Here is a 24,745-nt window from a genome sequence, read left to right on the forward strand (position 1 = left end):
CACCCAGTGGTATTTGGGGCTTACTCCTGCCCCTGTAAGCAGGGATAATTACTGGTGGGTTCAGAGGACCATATGGGATGCCAAGGATCAAACCCAGGTTGGCCTCATGCAAGGCAAGCAAACACCTTGCCTTCTGTTCTTTCTTAAGTTGGAAGATAGACAACTTAAGTTCATATTAGAATTTCAGGGTGAAAATACTAATGTTCATAGGAAAGACACAACAAAACTTAGACTTAATTTTGAAAACAGTGAAAATTCACACAAAAACAGACTTCCAGGAATTATGATGAGAAAGTATATTCAAATGAACTGTTTTGAATTTCTTCCCAGAAGTAAGTAAATCACAGCCACCGAAAAAAAAAGAAAATTCCCCGAGTCTTTATAACTGGTTGCTAATATGCGATTTTAACTCAACTGTAACTTTTTCCCTCTTTAGGAAGTTTGCAGATAAGATACAAGCTAAATAGATACCAAGAACCTGATGTTATTAATTTTGATTTCAAAAACTTGGCTGATGGGCAACTGCACCACATCAGGATTAACAGAGAAGAATCCCTGGTTTTTGTCGAGGTAATATTCTATCTCTCATGGAAGCCATGGCTCCCAAATTGACTCCTCTGTATGAAGTTCTGACAGCAGAAGTTTGATAATAAATAGAATAGACAGGGAGAGAAAGAGAAGGAGAAAGAGAGAGGGAGAGAGAGAGAGAGAGAGTGAGAGAGAGAGAGAGAGAGAGATTCTCTCAGTACTGCTTGCTGTTCCACGGAGATCAGAGGTAGACCTTCAAATATGATCACAGGATTTCAAGGGAAAATATATTTCTAAAATAATATTAGTAGATGATAGTGACTATGGTAATGTTTCCCACCCACTCTACTCTACTTGGACCACAGCATCTTCCAGTGGACTCTGGTGCACCTGGGAAGGAACATTGCCATGGTAATGAAGGCACTTGACTTCACATGGCTATAAAAGTGCCCGATTCTAGAACAGAAATTAATGATTGCTGTATCAGAATAATTTGGTTGAAATGAGGTGAGTCATAGTGGAGACGGTGGAATTATTCACTCTTATCAATTTTGTGAAGAGCAGCACTAATGTTTCAGTTTTAGACAGAGAGGAAAATTTCTCAGCTGATTGACTCAAGTAAGAAATCCCAGCTCAGTGTAAGTCCTAGGTGGGAAGAACTCCTATCTCCTTGGTTGGCTTTGCCAATTTCAGTTTTCTTATACCATGGAGAACAGCAAAGTGATAGAAAGGGAGAGAGGGAGAGAGAGATTTTAGGATAAAGAGAAATTGCTGTGAAAATTCTATTCACCTTTATAAATGGCTTACTGCTTAAACTTTGTTTAAATCTTTGGGGCTGAAAAAACAGACCTATTCTGTCATCTTTCTTTTTTTTTTCCCTTTGTTTCCTGTCTTCTCACCAAAATGGCACCCACTTGGTTGTTTGCGTCTCATGTACCAATGTTGTAGATTGATGAAAGCACAGGAAGACAAGTTCAACTGTCATCAGGTACAGAGTTCAGTGCCATCAAGGCTCTGGTCCTGGGCAGGATGGTTGGTAAGTCAAAGGGGAACGCCTTTTACCCTAATAATGATACACAGGTGTGAGTCAGGAGAGCCCCAACACTGCACATGTCAACACCACACCCAGATTCAGTGTGCTAAAAGAAATTTCTTGCCTTAGTAAGGTGAGTGATAATCAAGTTAGAATCTGCACTTTCTTGGGGTTTTACATATAACCTGCAGTCAGACTTCCTGGAGAGGAGCAAGCATCATGCTTGGGTAGAAATCCACATTTGTCTCTGTCCAATGACAGTCCAATGTAACGGGATGTAATCATGTTCTGACACTTCAAAACTAAACCCACTTTGAATGTGTTATTCTAACTTACATCTGCCAATGAGTGGCAGATAGTACTAGAAGTATTGCCTGTTTAATATTTGTACATCTTTTTGAAAAATAATTGTCAGTCGTGACTAATTAGAAAAGGGAACATTCTTCTGGGGGGGACAGGGGCCAAACTGGGACCATACCTTGCAGGATTTAGGCACTATTCCTTGCTCTTAGCTGAGGAATGAGACCTGGCCTGGCTCTGCATGGGGAACCGTATGTGATGGTGGGGACTGAACAAGAATCAACTGTGCAAGGCAAGAAAGGGTGGAGTACATTTTTGAAAGGCATCTTTCTTCAATTATAAGTCAAATATACATAATATTGGAGTTTCAAGTGAATTGGTGGGTGGGGGTCTTCGCTGAGTCAGTTTTTCAGTTTTAGTTTGTTACTTCACACAAACCCCAAGTATTTTGACCAAGATAATACATGGAACTCTTTGTTTTTTGACCTTTTCAGTTATTTGTGTCTTGATTAATCATTCCTTACATTCTCTGTACATAATCTCAGAATCTTGAAAATGTTTGATTAAACCCAGGGGTGAATGCTCAAAATATTGGCCCTTGAGAAGGTTAATAGTTAAGTTTATAAATATTTATAGACTTTCTACTGCTATGATGAACACCAAAATTGTATGCTCTTATTCTCCAAACAAAAGGGAAATGTGAGCTGCAGTGTCCTTGTAGTATGCTGCACTGGATATAAAAACATATGTGCAAACTTCTACTGAAGTGTTTGGAAACATACATGAAAATTTTCAAGTTTTATTGTACTTATTATGTAAGTTCAGCAGTAATAATTAAAGGGATCAACTAAATAAAACAAATCCTGATCTCAAGAGTTTCTCAAATAGGCTCTGAAATGAGATGTTCCAAAAATACATGTAGTCCAAGATATAAAATTCTAATTATAATATTTATAAAATCAGATTATTTAAAGAAATAACATCTTCAAATCTGATGCCAGTGTTATGTAAATATCACTTGGATCTAACAGCAGAATAGTGATTTCATATAAATGTTTTCTTTTTTGTAAGTGGATAGAGATTACTATGGAATCAAAGATGTTAGTGTTTTTATTCAAGAATAATTTATGATTAAAATGCATAACACTCAAGCAGGAAAGTAAGATTAAAGTCCAAATTCAGCAATGCACTTTATAGTCTGAATCAATTTATCCCCTTAAAACTATCAGTAAGAATTTATTTCCCAAACTCCTAAGGTGTGGATCTTGACCAAGAACCAAAGAATGCTACTGTCAAATCATTTGTAATTCAGAAAAGACTAAAACTTTATGATCAAATTTTGTAATATGAATTTACAATAAAACGTGATGTAGTATGTTATTAGATTTTAATAGTTTAAATTTCTAATAAAATGACTTAGAGGGAGCTGTGAATTTTTCACAGTTACTCAGTCTTGACATTTCTTATTACGTTAGTTCATATCCTCCAAGAGCAGTTGTCTCGAGGAAATTGCCCATGTGGAGATTTTTAAAAGAGCACATGTGAAAGAGAGCATGGCAGGGACTGACCAAGACAGGCAGTACCCTCAGAGAGCCATGGTATGCGCCTCAAAATGGAGAAGAAAGGGAGGTGCCAGCTAGTTATAAAGAAGAGTCTAGACTTCTCTGCAGAAAGGTGGGCCCTTGAAGAGCCCTTGGCTTAAAATCAGCCATCAGCCATCTGGCCATGTGACACTTCTTAGGACACACTCTACCCATACTCCAAGAGTACCACACCACATTTGATGGAGTTCACAGTAGTAGGCAACCAATCTTAGACGGAAATATATATATGTAATTATATATATACACATATATACATATATATATTACAGATACATGTATAAAAGCACACAAGGCTCAACCTTTAACAACGTGCTAGTGATCTCTTATGGTCTTAATGGCTACTGTTGAAATAGAACAGTCTTCGCACTCTTTCCTCTAAGGGTACTTTTTTGTATCATCTTCAGTGGTTTTTCATAACAAACAATACAAAATACATTATTTCCGTTCTGCTTTGGGACAGGGATTGGGGTTCGGAATGGTAACATCCGGAAGATGGTGGTGGGAAGGTGTAATGGTGGTGAAATTTGTGTTTGAATATTAAATTTAATCAAATATTGTGAACTACCTTATAAAATTTGCTCGAGCGGGCCCAGTAACGTCTCCATTGGAGACTTTGTTGTTACTGTGTTTGGCATATCGAATACTCTCGGTAGCTTGCTGGGCTCGCCGAGAGGGATGGAGGAATCGAACTCGGGTCGGCCATGTTGGCCGCTTGTAAGGCGAAAGACCTACCGCTGTGCTATCGCTCCAGCCCCCGCTCGAGCAAATCAACGATCAATGGGAGGGCCTTTACCTTTACCTTATAAAATTAAAAAATAATAATAATAAAATAAAATCAGCCATTAGAGGAGACCCATGTTTCCCAGCAATGGGCCTGACTTGAAATCCTCCATGTGATGACCCTGCTGGAAACAGCCCACAGGAAGGAAACAAGCATGACATTGGCCCAAGGATTTCAGAACCTAGCAGCTGGTCCTTTGCCCTCCTTCTCAATGGAGATCTGTCTGCAGGGCACAGTCCTCTGTCCCTTGTGCTTATTAAATACATTTTCCACTTTGAGAAAGCCTATTTGGATCTTGACTGGTTTCATGCAAATTTTGTGATCACCTGCTCTAAGCTTGGGCTAACGTCTAGCTCTCTCTCAAGAACCACTCCTGGTGGTGGTCAAGGGACCATATGGGGTGTTGGGATTGAACCTAGGTCAACCTCATGCAATGCAAACTCCTTACCTGCTGTACCATCTCACCAGCCCCCAAATGCCTGTATCTCCTTATAATTTCTGAATATTTCTTTCTTTATTGAACATCCCAGGTGCTGCTCAGGATGACCAGGGGCCCCTTCCTGCAATTCTTGGGCAACTGGGCTGACTGTTCAGGGAAAGAATGTGGAGCCATTCAGGCCCTGTGGTGTTGGGGATTATCTGATCCATCACACCAGTACTCAGAGGCCTCCACCTGGCAATGCTTATCATGTGCTGCCAAGGATCAAACTGTGGTCAGCCACAAGCAAAGTGTGTGACTTCCCTCTCTCTCCCATCTCTCCAGCTTCCTCTACACCAACCCTACCACACTTCAAAAAAGGCAGCAGAATATAAACAGTGACCAACTGTGGATTTTCTTTTGGAGCTTTGTTTTCAACAAAATGCCTAGGAAGATAACCATCTACTGCCAGGCCAGATGGAAACTCCAAAATACAGGGGGAAATGCCTTCCATCTCTTGAGGGTCTCCTTTGCTCAATTCTTAAACGTTGGGAGAAATGTTGAAGATAGTTTTGCTACTGCTGTTAGCAAACCTTACTAGTAGATACTGAGAGAAAGAAGGGTAATTTTAAGAAACAATATCAAGGCATATTATGGTAATATAAAAATTACCTCAAATTCCCTTCCACATAAACTATTTAAGGACTCGATAACTGTGGCAATGACAAAGTGTTAGTTGTCACCCTAATGGCAAGACTGAGGCTTTCTCCAAACAGCTCCATAGAGACCCACCTATAATCCATAGGGAGTATCAAATTTGCTTTTTATATTTATAATGGGCCATAACATCAAGTTCAGAAATTTGTATCAGGCGCTGGAGCGATAGCACAGTGGGTAGGGCGTTTGCTTTGCACGTGGCCAAGCCGGGTTCAATCCTCAGCATCCCATATGGTTCCCCCTGAGCACCGCCAGGAGTAATTCCTGAGTGCAGAGCCAGGAGTAACCCCTGAGCATTTCTGGGTGTGTCCCCAAAAGAAAAAAAAACATTGTATCAGGTTATTTTATATGTTAGAATCGCTTATGAGTTATGTTAAAAACCAGAGGGTCTTCGTCATCTCATTTGTACATTGGTGGTGGTGACTGATAGATACCATTCCTCCCCTCTGAATCCCAGAATCTGGATGTCTACTCAGATGCCTGCAGTGGAGAAGCAGCGGATGCAAAGGACCCGTAGTCCTTTGAACTTCAAGAATGATGTCCAGTGCCTAAGGAGTCCTTTATGTAAAACTTGCATCTGTATCCATGGGAGAAAGTATAACACGAGGCCACTGTATTTTTAAAAATATATGTGAATTGGGGGCTGGAGTGATAGCACAGCGGGTAGGGCGGTTGCCTTGCACGCAACCGACCCAGGTTTGATTCCCAGCGTCCCATATGATACCCTGAGCACCGCCAGGGGTAATTCCTGAGAGCAGAGCCAGGAGTAACTCCAAAAGCAATGTGTGTGTGTGTGTGTGTGTGTGTGTGTGTGTGTGTGTGTGTGTGTGTGTGTATTGACCCTGGAGAGCAGAGTGCTTATTTTAAGACCAAATCTTCGAAGTACAGACAGTTTAGAGCAAGAAAGGGAAGAAATCTACCTAAAATCATTTTTGTGTTTATCAGGTTTATTTTTCAGACTATTTTAACAATCATGCACATCGTAAACTGCATGGCGTGATTTCATTCTCATGGAGGCGGCCATCATTTCCACAGAGTTCGCCATCTTGTTTGGAACTGACTAGCCTAGAAACGTACAAATACTCTTTCTCCTGACCAGGATATATGAGCGTAGGTCATGGGGTCATGCTTCAGATCCAGAGAACACAGAGGAGGCTGCAACATTTTATTTTATTGATAGTGCAAAATTAGTAGAGTCCCATGGGGGCTTACGTAGATCCCACTTGTGTGTTCTGGGTCTGATAAGCAAATATGCTCCTTTGTCAATGACAGAACCCTCATCCCCTTTAACCTGTTGGTCAGTCATAGGCAGGCAGAAAACTCTAGCTACACTACAAGCAAATAAACAATGAAGGTGAAAGGCAAACACTCACAAACCCCAAATTACATGTTGATCAGCTGCCAACTCTGAAACCCTCACTCAGGGATCTGAATGGAATGATTTAGTGTGTTCCACCTTGGAATCACCCACATCCCTTGGCATGTGTCCTTCCACTACTATTTCTTCATGGGGATCTCACCACCCCTCTGGAAAAGTCTATATTCTCTCTAGGATGCATTTCCCTTTCTCTCTCTCTCCTTTTAACAAAATGCCTTTACTTCATTATTTGTCTTCTCTGAAAAATCTCTTCTATGACATAAAGACAAAAGTCTGAACCAGAGTGGAAATCGGGACTGGCTTCTTTGACCAGAGCTGACCTACCCAACCCTCCCTCAAAATGGTTTACAATGCAGGGATGAAGACTACAATAGAATCAGAATATAGAATATTAAAGCCTTATTAATCAGAAAAAGAATGCTTTCTAAAGCTAAATGGAGAAAACAATACTTTATTTCCTAATTACTGACATGCTGCTAAATATACCTTCACAGGTAAGTAGAAAGTAAAGTCATGATACAGTATATAATATTATGTAAGTGGAAAAAAATTCCCCATTAGACATTGATGGAAAAGAGAGCGAGGGAGGATGAAAGAAAGAACGAGAGAGAGAGAGAGAGACATTGACAGAGACATGCATGATACATGACCTGGGGAGGAGAGAGTCTACAGCTAGAACAGAGGGCCACCGCACAGGTCAGCCTAATGAAGATCTATAGACTGAGGCAGAATCAGAGCAGTGAAATTTGAATTCAGCTAGTGTTGCCTGTTCAGAAGCTGTGAGCTGGTTTCCATGGTACAATTTAATACTACTTCTCCCAAATTACCCTCCTTCCTTACTATCTGCTAGTAATGTTTGTTAACAATTACTAGAGTCAAAAATTGTTCCGAAATCCACCCTCATTTGTAAAAGTGCATATTGAACAGAGAGAAAGCCCTTCTTTCCTTCCTGCCTTTTCCTTTGAGAAGGCAGTAGTCCAAAGCCATTTCTTCGCGAGGAGCATGTGGATCACAATAAATTATAAGTCCCAGTGCCAAAGTGAAAGATTCCTTGACCTGTTCCCTGAAGAGGATGTTTCACCCAAAAGTTATGTAAAAAGAGGCTTATATAAGATATCATTGCCTAAGCAAAATATGCAGGTAAAAAGTTGCCTTGTTAATTCATTAAGATTTATTGGAGTGCATGTGGGTGGGTTGGTAGGGTGGAGAGTTTTTTATTGGAATTATTGTGTCATCTAGAATTTGCACTCAACTTCTCTCAGGAAAATGTGTCCACATTTGGATAGAATATAATCCAGCCTATAGTAAAAAGGAATAAAAGATATTTGTTCTGAGGTTGAGTGATATTTATGAAGACTTTTTTTTTAACTTATTATGCCAAATACTTAATGGGGCAAGAACACTGACACCAAAGATCTGCTGTCACATCATGGCAGCCAAGGAAGAAGCAGGTGGCATCAAAGGATGGTGATTCTTATTGCTCCATAATTAATAGGCTGGATGATATTTACATTTTTATATCCAAAACCCATTTGGAAATTAAGTTCTGTTCACAGGTTGTTTTTTGTGTTAGGGGAGCTTTCTAGAAGATGGCTTTTGTTCATTCTGGGCTAGAGTATTGGTCTATTTAGAGGTAATGGCCCATAGTCATCATTGAGCTCCCCTAAGGCTAGAGCCAGGAGGTCACTCATATTTCTGCACTGAAATTTAGCGAAGATCTAAATAAAAGCAAGTCTATTCCACCTTCTCTTAGGAGCATTATTAAGTCCCAGGAATATTTTATGTAAAACCTGCTTCAGAGCCAAGAGGATGCATAGGAAAATAAAATTATTTAAGGACACTGAGTTTTTATAGTTGTTTACTCACATGACCCTCAAGATATGAGACAGGTTATGCCCGAAGCAGAAGAGAAGTGAGGGGTTTACCCTGAGATACTTAATTCCAAGTAACTTCGAATTAATCCGGTTTACCCACTTGTAGCTGAGAGCAATAGTTTGGTTAACAAAAGAGTACCTTTTTTTTTTGTTTCCTTAAATTTTTATTAGTGAAACACCATGAGGTACAGTTGTAGACTTACAAATTTTTGTGCTTGGGTTTCAGTTATACAATGATCGAATACCCATCCCTCTACCAGTGCCCATTCTCCACCACCACCAGTCCCAGTATCCCTCCCACCCCCTTCCCCCCATCCCCCATTCCACCCTACCACTGTGGCAGGGCATTCCCTTTTGTTATCTTTCTCCCTTTGAGTGCTGTGGTTTGTGAAAGAGATATTGAGTGGCAATCTTGTTTGGACCATAGTCTTCTCTCATCACGTATTTCCCATCCTGAGAGGAACCTCCCAACACCCTTTATTTGGTGCTCCCTTCTCTGTCTGAGCTGCCTTTTCCCCTAGCGTGTGCGGTTGTCCTCAAAGCCATGGAGTAACCCGCCTGGTACTTATTTCGGCTATTCTTGGGTGTTAGTCTCCTATTTTGTTAAAAGAGTACCTTTTAAGTAATTCTGCTCCTTTATCCACACAGTAGTTGATGGTTTGCTTTGCCTTTTTACTTCTCTTCCACTAATTCTTTGTTGTTTAATTTGAATCTGGGTCATTGCTTCTAGTGGTAAAACCATCCTGGCCTGGGGGCTGGTCTGTGGTCCTAGCCTCTGCACCTCCCCTCTGGCAAGCCTTCTTCATCTTGATTATGTAAAGGCCCTGAGGCTCCTTTTGTCCCTAAAGTGATCCTTTCATGGAGGTCTAGCAAACCACTCAGGCTTGTGTTCTGATTTTTCTGGTTTGCTTTATTAGTTTCCTTTGTTTTTGAGAGCCAGGGACTTTTCCTAAAGCATTCCTTGTAATTGTTCTTCCACTGCTTCCGATGCATTCCAGAGACAGTCCCTAGAAAATAAGGAGGAACTTCCTAGAAAATTACACTCCTCAGTGCTTAACCTTTCTGTGGTTGGTTTGTTGTAGACCTTCTTCCCAGAAGCAGTTTCCTTTGTTGAAAACTACTTTGTTGTATTCGTTTTTTATATGGGCAATGCCAATTACAAGTAAATCAGTGAAGGGCATTTAGAACCAGAAAGATCCAAATCATGTCTTGCTCCTCTAGACTCTGATAAAGTGTAAGACATTTTTCCCTCCGATCTCCTCACCTTCTCAGTTCTAAGTCTTACACACTCTGGCTTTTCAGAGGTCAGATTGTAGGAAAGATGCACATTTTTTTAATCTTTGCCTTTAGAGTGCAGGAACTGATGTGACAAGTTACTGAGGTCAAACACTTGTTTTGTTTCAGCTTAGTTCTGAGAAGATGCCTGCAAAGTCTCTCTGAGATCTAGAACAGTCTCAGGGAAAATCTGAATTATCTGGACCTCCCCACCACCACCACCACCCACCCCAACCCTCCTGCACTTAGCTAAATTGTGTGAATTTCCTCCTCCACTTGGAAATGAGAGAGGCCAGCCATGGAATTACCCTGGGACCTCCATTCCCTCTTTGCCCAGGCGGAGTGACCTGAAATTTAAGGATCTCAGGAATTCTGCTGACGGTGACCTGGAATTTAGGCTCATCCTCCATCTCTGGAGGTTGGGTGGGTAGGAAAGACTTCCTCTGTGTGCTCTGATTCAACTTCACGCACAGCACTGCCTCTGTTCTTGGGGGACTGGGCCATGGGGAAGCCAGCGACTGGGAGTCAGCTGTGTGTGGGTGGAATGAGATGAAAGAAAAGCATCTCAGTACTTCAGAAGAGTCAACTGCAGTTCACTTGATCACTTGATCACTTGACTTCTCGTTAATCATCGATTTGCTCCAGCGGGCGGGCGCCAGTAATGTCTCCATTTGTCCCTGTCGCGTGCTAGTGTAGCCCAATGGCATCTATTCGTTCGAGGAACATGAAGAGCCTCAAACCGATCGTTCATGATCTTGATGAAGAAGTCTGACCATCTGGTAGGTGGGCGGCCAAGCGGTCTTTTGACATCCCATGGAATCCAGTCAGTAGTGGCTCTACATCTCATTACCTGACCAGCCCATCTGATTTTTGACGCTTTGACAAATGAGACAGCGTCCCTGATTCTTGATCTTCATCAAGGTCAAAACTCCGGATTCTTTCTCTCATTTGAGTGAAATGTGATACTCCAAGCATAGACCCGAATAGCATTCTCATCCTGTTAACTGCAGTTCAAGGGGAGGGAAAGCCCCGGCTGGAGACAGAGTATTGTGGTCAAAGCACTTGCCTTGCCTGAGGCAGACCCTCACTACCCGCCCCCCCCCCCACACCCCGTATTGCCCCCAAATCCTCCCAGGTCCTCTGATCCCTGAGCTCAGAGCCAGGAGTAAGCCCAGAGCATAGCCAGGTATGCCCCCCCCCTCTAAAAAAGAACATAAACGAAATAAACACGCCCCAAACAGCCTAATTCTCCCCCTCTCAGAATAAAACTATTCCTCAGAAACAGATACCACCCGGGCGAGTCAGAGCTCTTACTAAGGGAATTAGCCTATCAAAGTAACGGAATGACCTTAAATGACTGAAAAGTATCCCTTTTTGCAGAAGGAAAATTCAGCAGGCAGGAGTGATCCAAATTGCTACTTAAATTCATCCCCTCAATCAAGGAAATGAAGCTCTTAGCTCATCCTCCCCTCCCCCCCCCCATCAGTAAAGGACCCAAACGAGAGTGATCTATTGGGAGGGAAAATTGAGTGGGCTAAAACCTATGGCATGTAACTGAATGGGATTCAGGAGAAACTAAACAACAGTCAAAGGTTTCTGAATGCGCAACCCTGAAAGTTTCATTCAAAATCAACTCCATAACATATCCAGTTTCTTTTCTGAGGCTAAAAGGATGGTGAGTGGGGAAAAATTGTGTAAGAAACTCTGGGTTAGTGGACACGCAGAGGAGACATAGGGTAGTTCAGGAAGATAAATGGGTTACGTGAAATCATAATTGTTGGTAGAATCCATGGAAATTTCCAAATTCAGAAACTAAATAGAATCTACGGATAAAAGGGCCCACCATGCTTTGTAGAAGAGAAGAGAAAAGACAGCCACTTAGCAACAGTCTGGTCAAAGGTCTTAAGTCACAGGGAATCATACAGTTTTTGAGAGTTATTGAAAGAGAAGATACTACTGGGGTAATACCTACAAACTAATAGATTAAGCGTCATCTTTAGGGGATTGGAGAGATAGGACAGCGGGTAGGGTGCTTGCCTTGCACATAACCCACCCAGATTCGATCCCCTGTATCCCCATATAGTCCCCAGAGTCCTACCAGGAATGATCCTTGAGCACAGAGCCAGGAGCAAGTCCTGAGCACTGCTGGAGGTGCCCGCTCCCCTCCCCAAAATAGAGTCAACTGCTTATCCAGGTATATCAGTATCACGGATAATACCATCACATTGTCTCACTTATTTTCAGATCATTATTGTTCTTCCTTTCATTCATTCTCCTTTGTCCCTGCATTGCTCTCTCCCTGTGTCAGTTGCTTGAACTACAGGGAATTTGTTTCCCATCTTTAACTCTTAAAGACAGTCAGTATTCACTAAGTGCCCATTTTAAGATTCAGGATTTAATGATTTTTACAATAATTTATAATGTAGCACTGTTGCACTGTCATCCAGTTGTTCATTGAGTTGCTCGAGCAGGCACCAGTAACGTCTCCATTTGTCCCATCTGCTCGCTCCAGGAACACAAAGTGAGACTTGTTGTTACTATTTTTGGCATATCGAATACAACACAGGTAAATTGCCAGGCTCTGCTGTGTGGGTGGGATACTCTCGATAGCTTGCCAGGCTCTCGGAGAGGGACAGAGGAATTGAACCGAGGTTGGCCACATGCAAGGCGAACACCCTACCCTCTGTGCTACCCTTCATTTTAAAGGTGTAGGGTTGGTTTTTATTTTTTTAACACCCCTTCCCTTATTTTTTTTTTTACCAGAGAATAGGGTCTCTATGTTTGTCTATTTCTTGTTGTTCAAAAGGAAATTTTTGTGATGTCTGTAGAAATTTCATTCAAGTTGTAACCTGGCAGAAGACATGTGAAAAGCACTGCCCTGATTATGTTGCCATCAGAGTGCTTCCTTTGTGTTACTTGTTAAAGTTAAAAGAGGCAAAGGAAGTGGGCTTTCTCTAAAAGCCTGTTGGCACATCCATTCATTCAGTGAGTGCCAGTGAGTTGGTCCTTTGATTGCGCATATTGATGAACGACCTCCTACAGAACAGCGGGGTTCCCTTTGTGTTTGTGGGGGAGGTGAGTCTCCTCCTCCATCCTCACAGACTAGCTCTGGAGCAGTGATCCCCTCCCTAGACCATCTATCTGAGCTGGATAACTCGGTGGCGGGCTGTGGGAGTTGAATACCTTGTTCCCCATAACAGGAAAAGTGATGTATACTCTCTGCTTGTTAGATTTCCTTTGTTAAAAAAAATAATATCCATGTTACTAAGCATTTATTCAGTCTTTTCTTGGTGACTTATAAAATGTAAAGGAGGGAGCAAAAAGGAAGCATTCTTCCCAAACCTTGTTATACCCAAATGGGCGTCATGAGAACAAGGTTGTGCAGATTTAGTTCAAGAACTTTTAAGCCAACAAAAGAATGGAAACCAGTTGCTGGAGAGATAGTACAAGGATTAAGGTGTTTGCCTGCCTTGTACACGGCGACCCTCGGTTCACTCCCAGGTACGGCCTATGGTCCCCAGAACACCTCTAGAAGTGATTTCTGAGCACAAAGCATAAACTCTGAGCACAGCTAGGTGTGGCCCTAGTTCCCTCACTTCTTCCCCTCCTCCACATCAACTAAATTAGTAAATGATCGAGATCCAAGAAATGCTGTAGAAGACAGAGGCAGTGACCAGAAAAGGATGGTGGTCATGAAACAAGGAAGGAGGACCAAGAGGCCCTCAATGTCGTAATCTAGTACTTGATGCCTCCAGTGGGGCTGGGGGGACTTCAGGCAAATCCCAAGAATCCTGTTTCTAAGTATGTCATCTGTGTGATAGCTGTAACATGCATGTGACCAGTGCAGGTGAAGCACAGACACGAACCTTCCTCAGGAACAGTCAGTGCACATAAGAATTACTCAATATCTAGGGACAACTTGTTTTAGTGTTAAAGAAATGAAAGACATTGACCCAAGTGCAAATGTTGTCCACTTTCACATATATGCAATCTGGAGGTAGTGACCTGGTGCTTTATGGCATGGTGCTGTATGACATGGTCCTGTCTGTTGGGTGGACATGTATAGTTATCTGTATTCTCAGTCACAAATGGCGTCATGTCATTCTTTCTTTTTTTTTTCTTTTTGGCTTTTTGGGTCATACCCAGCAATGCTCAGGGGTTACTCCTGGCTCTGCACTCAGGAATTACTCCTGGAGGTGCTCAGGGGACCATCTGGGTGATGGGAATTGAACCCAGGTCAGCCATGTGCAAGGCAAATGCCCAACCCACTGTGCTATTGCCCCGGTCCCTCAAATGAACCCCCCATTTTTCCTCCAAGGTAGGATTTTTCTTCCCCCTAGAAAAGGTTTTATGCACGCTCAGCATGATGTAGAAAGTGATTCTTAACTGTAAAATTATGAAGCAATATTCTGACATTCAAGATGGTCTCTGCTTCATAACAGTCCTGTATTAACTAAACTCTTATTAATTGGTGGGAGAGGGTTTGGATCTCTAGGGGTTCCAAATTCTGAGTGATTGGCCCACAATGGGACAAGGGAGAAGGCACTGAGATCAGAAAGTTGTCAGCATGGTACAGAAATAGTAAGGGTCATCTCTAAACACTTTGGGGTGCAGTCTCTGTTCAACTCCCTGACTTCATCGTTTGCAAGTTTGGATGGACTCAGGGTATCAGAAAGCTTTTAGTCAGGCCAGATTATCCAGTTGAACGATAATAAGGGAACTCCAGGGGCTCAATTTCCCCTCGAGCTTCCGTTATTTTCATGACTTGGTTTCAAAAGCTGAGCTGAATTCATTTCCAAATCAAGCAGTAGCACTTCCATCTTTTGCATATTGATGACAGAACCGACCAGAAATACATTTTCTTATCTATTTTTAAATATAAAATATCATGAGTTCGCCCCAGTTCTCAGTCTGACCCTTTCTTTAATCATTTCCTGAGCATTTGCTGCGTCGTATTTAATTACGTGCCTTCCTTATTAGCCTGGCAAGTCTCTCCAGTAGTCATAGACAGACTTCAAGGATCTAATGCTGCCAGCAAGGACAAAACCAAAAGGCATCAAGGAGCTACATCTTTGTGGCTGCTGCATTAACACCTCAGAATATTCCACTGCTACCTGGGCCTCTCACGCTCACATTATTGTATTTCTTTGGATTTTCAGAACACGGCGATGTAGACCAGGAGACGGCGCTGGCCGGAGCACAGGGCTTCCTGGGCTGTCTCTCTGCCTTCCAGTTCAGCCACGTGGTCCCTCTGAAGGCAGCCCTGCACCCCAGCCGCCCTGCACCTGTCACTGTCTCGGGCCACGTGTCGGAGTCCAGCTGTGTGGTCCCCGCTGGCACGGATGCCACGTCGAGAGAGAGGACCCACTTATTTGCAGGTGGCTGAGGGCACCTCCTTTGTAGTCACAGACCCGGCATGGCCCCTAGATCCTAGAATCTGAACCTCCGTTCTCAGGAACGTCTCTTAAACTCAGCTGTGATTGACACTCTGGACTTCTGCCCATTTTTCCTTCAGATTCCCCCATTCCTAGTCACAGGGGCCATGGCCTTAACCTGGCGTACATTTCACATCACAGAGATCCCACATTCACTCTGATAGCATGGTTCTGGTTTAAAACATTGATGAATTCTGAAACAACTTTTTTATACTTGGCCTGTGTCACCTCCCATGCCCCCTCCCCCCATTCCACCTTTGTCTTGTCATTGCAGATCATTCTGGAACAAAGGATGACAGAGAACCCCTTGCAAATGCAATCCGCAGTGACTCAGCAGTGATTGGAGGTAAGGAAAAGCAGGAATCAGCTCTTTGGTCTTCATCCTAAAAAGGGTGACAATGTCGTGTTTTAGAAATGATTTATGAAGAAACTACATAGCGTATCCGTGGTAGGTCCTGAATCTGAGTTACGTGCAAGGGAAAGACACTCTTTACGATATCGTTCTAGAAAGTTCTCCCAACCCCAAAGATTCCTTGGAGATTTTTAGTACAAATAAATGACCATTTTACTGATGCACCATAGTTGCTAAACTGTGGAGTAATTACATCCTTAGGTTGAAAATGGCCATCTGCTTTCCCTAAGGAATTCAAACTGTATTTAGAGAAGTATTATTTTGTTGCCTTCTTCTTGGTATACCTTTGCTTCTGCGAGGGTTTATAAACCAAGTAAGAAAAATCCTGATTTTAACATTAGAAGGATATATTTTATGCTGCTTCAGTGCTTAATAAAGTGAATATTTCCATGGTTTAGATGCACCCATTAATGAATATTATGCTTTAATTTGCATATTATCACCTGTTGGCTAGCAGAATGCAAGCAGTTCTTGGTGATTTTCAATTGCAGAATTAACACAAAAATGTTTTTAAGTATAGCTTCCTGGCTAGAAAACTGCATATTGTCTGAGACATAATTTATTCAAAACCAACTCCCAAAATAAATCTTTTTCTTCCTGATTAATGATCTTAAGAATCTTATTAATCAGGTTATTTAAATGTTAAGTGGTTCACCTTCTCTCCACACTTTGCAGATAATATGGACTTAGAGAGGTAAACAATTATTTTTATTACCTTTGCAGATAATGTGATTACTTATATACTTGGGCAACTTGTGTGGACTTTTTAACCTGACTCATTTATTTTTATTTATTTTTTTATATCTTCATCCATCTAGATATCTGTTTACTTAAGCAGGTAATTTTTATTTAAGAGGAGAATAATAGTGGCCAAACTATTTGTTTCTGGATCATACCCAGCAGTACTCAGAGTTTCATACCCAGCAGTATTCAGAGTTCCATACCTAGCAGTACTCAGAGTTCCATACCCAGAAGTACTCAGAATTCACTCTGGGTCTACTCATGAATCATGTCTAGCTGGGCTCAGGGGACCATATGGGGTTCTAGGTATTGAACCTGGTTCAATGGCCTGTTAGACCAGTGCCCTACCCACTGTACTATTGATTTAGCTCCTCGAATAGGTTCGGGGGGATGCAAAGGATCAAATGTAGACCTTCCAGAATATATTCAAAATGTGTATTCTACCACCAGTTACTTCCCTGAGCTCTCTATCTTGTCAAGTGCCCCATTATTTTCCTTTTTATTAATCAATGCTCTATAAATTAAGATACATAACTTAGGGATCCCTGTTTAGTCAAATTACAAACCAAAATGCTGTTTGAATGTTTAACAATCACACATATAAAACAAACTATTCTATATTATTAATACATGCTATTATAAAATCAAATTTAAAGCTACAGCAGTTAAAATGTCCTTGACCTTTTAAACTAGGATTCCTGGCTCTGGCCCTATAATCTTAGATGAATGATGGTGCTTCTTTCTTACACAGAATTACAATTGTGAGGGATGATATTATTTCTTAGATACAAATAATTGAGTATCTGGTGAAGTCAGCATTAGTATGAAATATTTAATCTTTAGAATCTTATTATATCTGACGAAGAAGGTGGTGAGATATACAAAGCAAAGAAGCAGATGTCATTCTGCCTTACTCTATAATTGAAATAAGCTGCAGGTCACCTGTACAATTTTTCTTTGTTTCATTTATTTTTATTATTTTTTTTTTGCTTTTTGGGTCACACCCAGAAATGCTCAGGGGTTATTCCTGGCTCATGCACTCAAGCATTACTCCTGGTGGTGCTCAGGGGACCATATGGGATGCCGGGGATCGAACCTGGGTCAGCCGCATGCAAGGCAAACGCTCTACCCACTGTGCTATCGCTCCAGCCCCTTTTTTAAAAATTTTTATTAGTGAAACACCATGAGGTACAGTTGTAGACTTACAAATTTTTGTGCTTGGGCTGGAGCGATAGCACAGCGGGTAGGGCGTTCGCCTTACAAGCGGCCACCATGGCCGACCCGAGTTCGATTCTTCTGCCCCTCTCGGAGAGCCCAGCAAGCTACCGAGAGTATTCGATATGCCAGACACAGTAACAACAAAGTCTCCAATGGAGACGTTACTGGGCCCGCTCAAGCAAATCGACGATCAACGGGAGGGCCTTTACCTTTACCTTTATTGATCAAGTACCCATCCCTTCACCAGTGCCCATTTTCCACCACCACAGGTCCCAGTATCCCTCCCACCCCCCACCCCCCTCATCCCACCCTGCCTCTGTGGCAGGGCATTCCCTTTTGTTCTCTCTCTCCTTTTGGGTGTTGTGGTTTGCAAAAGAGGCATTGAGTGGCAATCATGTTCGGTCTATAGTCTACTTTCAGCATGCTTCTCCCATCCTGGGAGGATCTTCCCAACACCCTTTATTTGGTGCTCCCTTCTCTATCTGAGCTCCCTTTTCCCCTAGCATGTGTGGCTGGCCTCCAAGTCATGGAGCAAAATTCCTGGTACTAATCTCGGCCACTCTTGGGTTTTAGTCTCCTAGTTTGATACTTTATGTTTCCCAGATGAATGCAATCTTTCTATGTCTATCCCTCTTTCTGACTCATTTCGCTTAACATGATACTTTCCATGTAGTACCACTTGTATGTAAATTTCAAATGCAGAGAGCTGAGAAGGACAATATGGAAGGTTTGCTACTCAAGGGCTCCCCCTGGTCTACAAATCACAGATATCTTTTGACCATGTCTGGGCTCAGAAAGCCAGGCAGCTGGCCATCTGAGCTCAGGCAGCCTTGCCTGGGACTGTGTTCTGTTTCCTTGCTAAATCACAGAATATGACCCTCCAGTGCGTTTCTCCACCTGGTAACTTTATGGTAGAATTCTTTACCTGTTGTCCATTTACTCATAAATTGTACCCACTACCTAATCATAGTGAATCCAGTTAAGTTTTTTTCCAAATTGGCTAATGCACCTATACTCCACATTTTAGATGTTATCTTTTTCCATGTACAAAATGCAGAATGTAATATGGGAGAATTAATTTTGGAGGATATTTAAAATTGGTGATTCATTTATTGTAGTGATTTTTAGCAAGACACGAAAAATAGGGAAGGTCAATTTAGACAGATGGAAAGCTCATAAAATCATCTTCACTCAGAGTGTCAGAGGACAACAAAGTGAAGTAGTTGTACATATTTTATTTAGAATTGTAGATATATAGGTATGTGTTGGTGTACTAGATTAGATCAGATTTTTTTTTGTACTGGAAAATACTGACAAAATTTATCCCAGATTAAAGAAAATGAATCTCATGTTTTGAGCAAACTAATTCCATTGCCCATGAATTTTATATTTGGATAAAAAAAAGTTGAAGTTTATTTTATAATTTCAGTTGCCTGATCTCTATAATATCCTTCATCAGTCCTCTATGTTGAAATTTTTTAGAATCTGTTTAAATTTAGGACCTATAACTAGACTGTCGAAATATTTATAATAACTCAACTGATTACTTTTCTAGGATGAGAGCCAAAATAATTAGTAACAAGATGTTCTTATTACTTCTTCGTTAATATTGCCATTTATAACAAAATAACAGTAGGACTTAGTCCTTCAGATACCAAATACTCTACAGAATTTGGTTGCCATATGTGTATTTGGTTTATCTCCAACGAATTGCTCCCTTCTCAAGCAAGTCATGGTCCATACCCAAGTCAGCCTAAAATGTCGACAATATCACGATTGCTACTCATGGTACTGTGCGCTCAGGAATCTACCATGACTGATGGGGACTTTTTGTATTTTGACTTGCTTGGATCCAGGGGGCTGTCTATGCATAATTTGAGCCAGAATGAAGAGTTTTGGTCTTAGATGAGTTGACCCATATTGTTGTTTTAATTATTCCTGTTAAAGCCACTATTGAGTTCATCAAGAAAATCCGAAGTCTTAGAAAACTTCAAACTCATAGATGCAGGCAATAGTTTTCCAAATTTCAGAACTTGAATTTTATCATTGGCCAATATATATTGTCAGTTGTGTTTATTGAAGTGGCAGAATTCATTCATCTTAGAGTAAACATCTGCCCGACCATCACCTCAGAACAACCAGTTTGTCTATCAATATTTTTTTTTTAATTAAAACTGTTTCATGAGGAAAAGCTGCTTGTTGAGCTCCCAACTCAAGAGACTTCCTTGGAGACTCTCAGTCTACTTAAGATCCCAGAAGTGCTTCTAGAAACTTTTCATGTCGCCACAATAAAGTAGTTAGAAAGAAATAAATTTAAAAACTTTTAAAAAGTTAGACTTAATGTCAAAGGTCAAGATTTAACCAGTCTACTGCTTCATCAGGTCTATGCTTAAGCAAATCTTTTTATTTTCTCCTTTTTGCTGACCACAAAACATCTCCACTTATTAATCACTTTTACAGTTTGGAAATAGAATAGGCTAAGGAAGTGGCAGTGCCCCCAACATTGTTTTGCATTATCTGTGGGTATGTCAACATAATAAAAAAAGGTATTTAGTTATTATGAAAATGCAATGGGCCCTATTAACCTCTCAGAGTATCCCAGGTACCACTATTCATGAGTTCATCGGTTACACCTTAAGAACTACTCAATTTCCTGTCGGTAGCTAGTAGCATAGCTAATAATCACAGTACTAAAAATTTTATGTGTGATGAGATGTTTTAAATATTTAGTATTCTTTCTGTAGAACTCATCTTCAAATAAGTTGTATCAATGTATTTATTTCATTAGTGTTCTCCATCAATGTCATCTGTGTGTTATTCTGCAGGCTGACAAGTTACAGGAAATCAACCTAATAAAATGTTTACATATTTAAGCACAAAAAACCACATTCATTGGTGTTACAGTGTTACTACTATATAATTTCAAAACTAGTTCAAGCTTGTTTAAGCATTGATAAGAATGGCCTTGTGGATTTAGATCTATGTGGTGATTCCGTTGTGTTAAGTATAATTACACTTATAACTCAATAAAATATGCATTCAGAATAAATGGAGATAAGCTTGATAGAACTCAGAAATGCACTCGCTTTAGAAATACCTAAAGTTTTCATATATCCAGTTTCTATGTACCACGGGGTTCATTTAAGTAGGAAAATAATCTTATTATTACTTATTCATCATTGAGGTCAGTGAAGTTTCTTTCCAGACAAACATTCTGACTCTGTGATTCTCTTCTCTCACTAGGTTTGATAGCTGTGGCGATCTTTATCTTGCTCTGCATCACTGCCATAGCTGCTCGCATCTATCAGCAGAAAAGGTTATACAAAAGAAATGAGGCAAAAAGGTCAGAGAATGTAGACAGAGCTGAGGCCGTTTTGAAAAGTGAGCTTAATATTCAAACTACAGTCGGTGAGAACCAGAAAGAGTACTTCTTCTGATTGGCAGCTGATTTCACTTCTAATCACAGCCGTCTGCTTTAACAGCCAGGGCTCTCAATGGACAGGAAAAAATAAGAAAATGCTCGCACCCTGAACATCCAGGGAGTGAAGTCGCACAATGCTGTCTTGCCAAGTCCTGACTCAAGATGGTTCCAGGAGGCCTCGTCCAGAGACATATTTCTCATAGTTGTCATTCTGGAGAAGGAGGAATTAGACATTGCTCTTAATTTTCAACTCTTCTGCTAGGATCTTGAAAACATAAGTTTAAGTCACTTTCTTACCATGGTTTTTAAATGTGAAAACCATAACCTTGGTCTCTACCATGTGATACATACGTTTTGTTAGCAGGGGAAAAAAAATCAAAATCGGACTATAATGACCTTGCTTTATTTGAGAACATGCTATATTTGCTTTAGTGTTCCCATTGTGTCATTTCTAGACCTGGAAATGCTTCTGAAGATCCTGTTGGCTGGTGTTCGCATCCTCAATGGCCAAAAGTATATGAATCCCTTTGCCTTTCTCTGTATTACACTCAATACAATTTGCCAGTAGTCTTGAAAGCTAATTCGTTGTCATTGGTTTGTTTGGATTGTTCTTTTTTGTACTTGCCTCTTCACGAGTTCGAACCCTTTAAGTTTGAGTGTCAGACTAGAGCTCCAACTATAAAAATCATATGTAATAGTACACAGTACATTGATTGTCAGTATGTGACGTCTTGCTTTTAAATTGTTTTCTGTTCAGTTGACAGCATTATTTTTGCAGCAGCAGTTGTTAAGACCCGGGATTATTCTGGTTTCCCAAAGAATGTGAAATATTTGCAACTGAACGTGTTGATAGAAGAAAACATAGATCTTAGCACTGCAAAAATATTTTTATTTATAACTGTAATATCTCAAATGAGGCATACTTCTGAGAATATTTTCCCCCAATCTCCTTTCAGTTTTCTTTTATAGATTTATACTTCTGGTTTCTCTAAAGTTTATCATCAACTCTTCTTTGATCTCCCTCGACTATATTCCGTAGAACATGTTCTTAGTTATTAGAAAACAGGGAGACAGTTGAAGTATAGAGTTCCATCACCCTTTCTAAAATATAGTCCCCTCCAGGTGTGTTTTTGGCTGTACACAGAATTCAAGGACATGCTTTCAGAAATATTATGCAGCCCTTTCTGCAAATCTGTAGTGTGATTTAAGAATGCTTCTTGTTGGGGGGGGCACGGGGGAGCTAACATATATGACCTAATAATTATAGCATATCATATGGACTAAGTCTGTTCTTCTAATCATTTCTCATTCACAATGAGAGGGCACATTTCTCAAAAGGTTCCACAAACCAACAAGACTTACTAATACTCATTATGTACAAGTGTACTTGGCCTATGTATTGTCCCAAGAGTGCAAAGAAATTTCAATAATGAATAAAAACAGTTACAGTGATTAATTTCAAGGCCATGCCAAGAGATGCTTGCATGTAGCGATCTTTGAATTGTATACACCAATTATATAATATAGGTACTTTGCTATTTATATTTTAATCTATTCAGGTGCCTACCAAGATGGGAGTGGGGGGGAATGGATTCCTTCATTTGCCCACATCAGATTTTGGAAATATGTGAATTTGGCATCTTATTTTCTGTATGTTTTACCTTCACTCTCCTTATGAAACCTGCCTGTCTTTTCTCCTAGAGTTCAAACCATATTGATGTTTCTGTAAATGCCTGACTAGACCTTGAGGACCTGATTTAACATAGCAGCTTCTGAAGAACCTGTGTTGATAATTGCTATTCTTTGTTTTCAGTTGAAAGGCCTTGTTGACTAGAGGACTCTTGAACACAGAAATGTTTTTGTTTTTGTCTTTAATTTGATGCACAACAAAATCCAGACACCATCACAGCTCTAAGCCCTTGGTAGCAGCATCAGCCTTGTTGAGAGCTGGAATGTACAGTGGTTTGTAGATGGTGAAACCTCAAAGCATCTACTCTGTGGTCTGCACCACTAGGAACTGCAACATTATGGCATCAAAATGCATAAATGCATCATCTGCCTTGACCTCCTTTTCCTGGTTTGTAACCTACTCCTTCTTTTTTTCCTAATATATGCATTTTAAGGTAAAATTCAGAATATATTTTAAAAGACGTTGTATAAAGGTTTAAAATTAGGTATTATACTGGATTTTCTTTTTTAAAACAGTAAAAGATGTGTAGATGTATGTATTCTTGACTGGTGTGTGTGTTCTTTAAACACTTTGGTACAATTTTTGTGAGTTGTTACAAAAGCTACATTTGCCTTGTATGTTTTTCTTTTAATGAATACAGAATACAGAAATGGAAGGAAGAAAATGATTTGCTTAGTATAACCAGTAAAGGAGGTTCAGCTAGATTTCGAGTTTTCCCACAGAATAATGATCTGACTGTTGGAAGTTACTTGTTGAATGTTTATTTAAACTGGGTGATATCTTTTTACCCTTGCAGAGAGTTTAACCAATGACCCCCTAAGCTAGATGATACTAGATCAATGTTGGATGGCTTGTTGGATGAATGGGTCCATTGATCAATGATAGATAATAGAAATACACGGAATTGTGTAAACAAATAATGTACACATTTCTGTGATATGAAAAAAAATCTTTATGATCTCAAATTTTAAAAGTTGATACAATGTGTAACCAACATTTTAGTTACATAAAAGAAAACAAGGCTGATTCTAAAAATGTAGCACATTGAATTTCACTCTCCAAAATCAGAAAAAACTAAACATTAATTTCAGCTCAGGCAAAATCCTTCTCGTAGTAATAACTATGGTGATATAAATGCTGATGAATCAGTATAGTTAGAACTATTCCCATGATAATACTGACGATTGTTTTGGAGCAGGTCACATTTTCTATCCACACATGGTTTTTCTACCTGTAATTTATACAACAGAAAAAAATCTCTCATCTTTCCTGATGACATTCTTAGTAGAAATCTAATACACGTTGGCCTTACTAAAGTGGAAATTTCATGATGTATGAAATTGATAAGATGCTAAAATGCTGCTAACATTCTTTTTGGTAGTAATTTCTATTTTTCTGCTGGCTTCTATTGTGAAATTGAAACTGAGCTACAGAATTTAAGCTATATCACACACACTAGAAAATTTCTTTTCTTTGAAATCCAGAGTTTGACAGAAATTTAGATATGAATAAGTAAGTAAGTAAGTAAGTAAAGGCCCTCCCGTTGATCATCGACTTGCTCGAGCGGGCTCAGTAACGTCTCCATTGGAGACTTTGTTGTTACTGTGTTTGGCATATCGAATACCTCACGGGGAGCTTGCCAGGCTCTGCCGTGCAGGTGAGATACTCTCGGTAGATTGCGGGGCTCTCCGAGAGGGGTGGAGGAATTGAACTCGGGTCGGCCATGTTGGCTGCGTGCAAGGCAAACGACCTACCGCTGTGATATGAATAATATTGTGCAAACAAAATTGCTACTAAATTGCCAAAACAAACCATACTTAGGCATCTGCAGCTATTTTTTTGGCTATGTGAATGCTTTCCACTGAAGTAAGGATGTGGGGAGAGATATAGCATTTCCCATTGGCTCCCAGATGACTCCAT

General features: G+C 40.5%; 1 protein-coding gene across 1 annotated transcript in view; it reads left to right on the forward strand.

Moving 5' to 3' along the window:
* Positions 1-23,363, forward strand: part of CNTNAP4 (contactin associated protein family member 4) — a 287,713-nt gene extending 264,350 nt beyond the window's left edge. Inside the window, exons 20-24 of the mRNA XM_056135853.1 lie at positions 437-570; positions 1,477-1,564; positions 15,068-15,286; positions 15,618-15,689; positions 20,958-23,363. Of these exons, the coding sequence (XP_055991828.1) occupies positions 437-570; positions 1,477-1,564; positions 15,068-15,286; positions 15,618-15,689; positions 20,958-21,151 (707 nt within the window). The 3' untranslated portion in view covers positions 21,152-23,363. The remainder of the gene's footprint in view (positions 1-436; positions 571-1,476; positions 1,565-15,067; positions 15,287-15,617; positions 15,690-20,957) is intronic.
* Positions 23,364-24,745: the final 1,382 nt, after the last annotated feature.

The sequence above is a fragment of the Sorex fumeus genome, unplaced genomic scaffold (genome assembly GCF_029834395.1).
Source record: "Sorex fumeus unplaced genomic scaffold, SorFum_2.1 ptg000122l, whole genome shotgun sequence".
In the NCBI taxonomy this organism is placed as follows: domain Eukaryota; kingdom Metazoa; phylum Chordata; class Mammalia; order Eulipotyphla; family Soricidae; genus Sorex; species Sorex fumeus.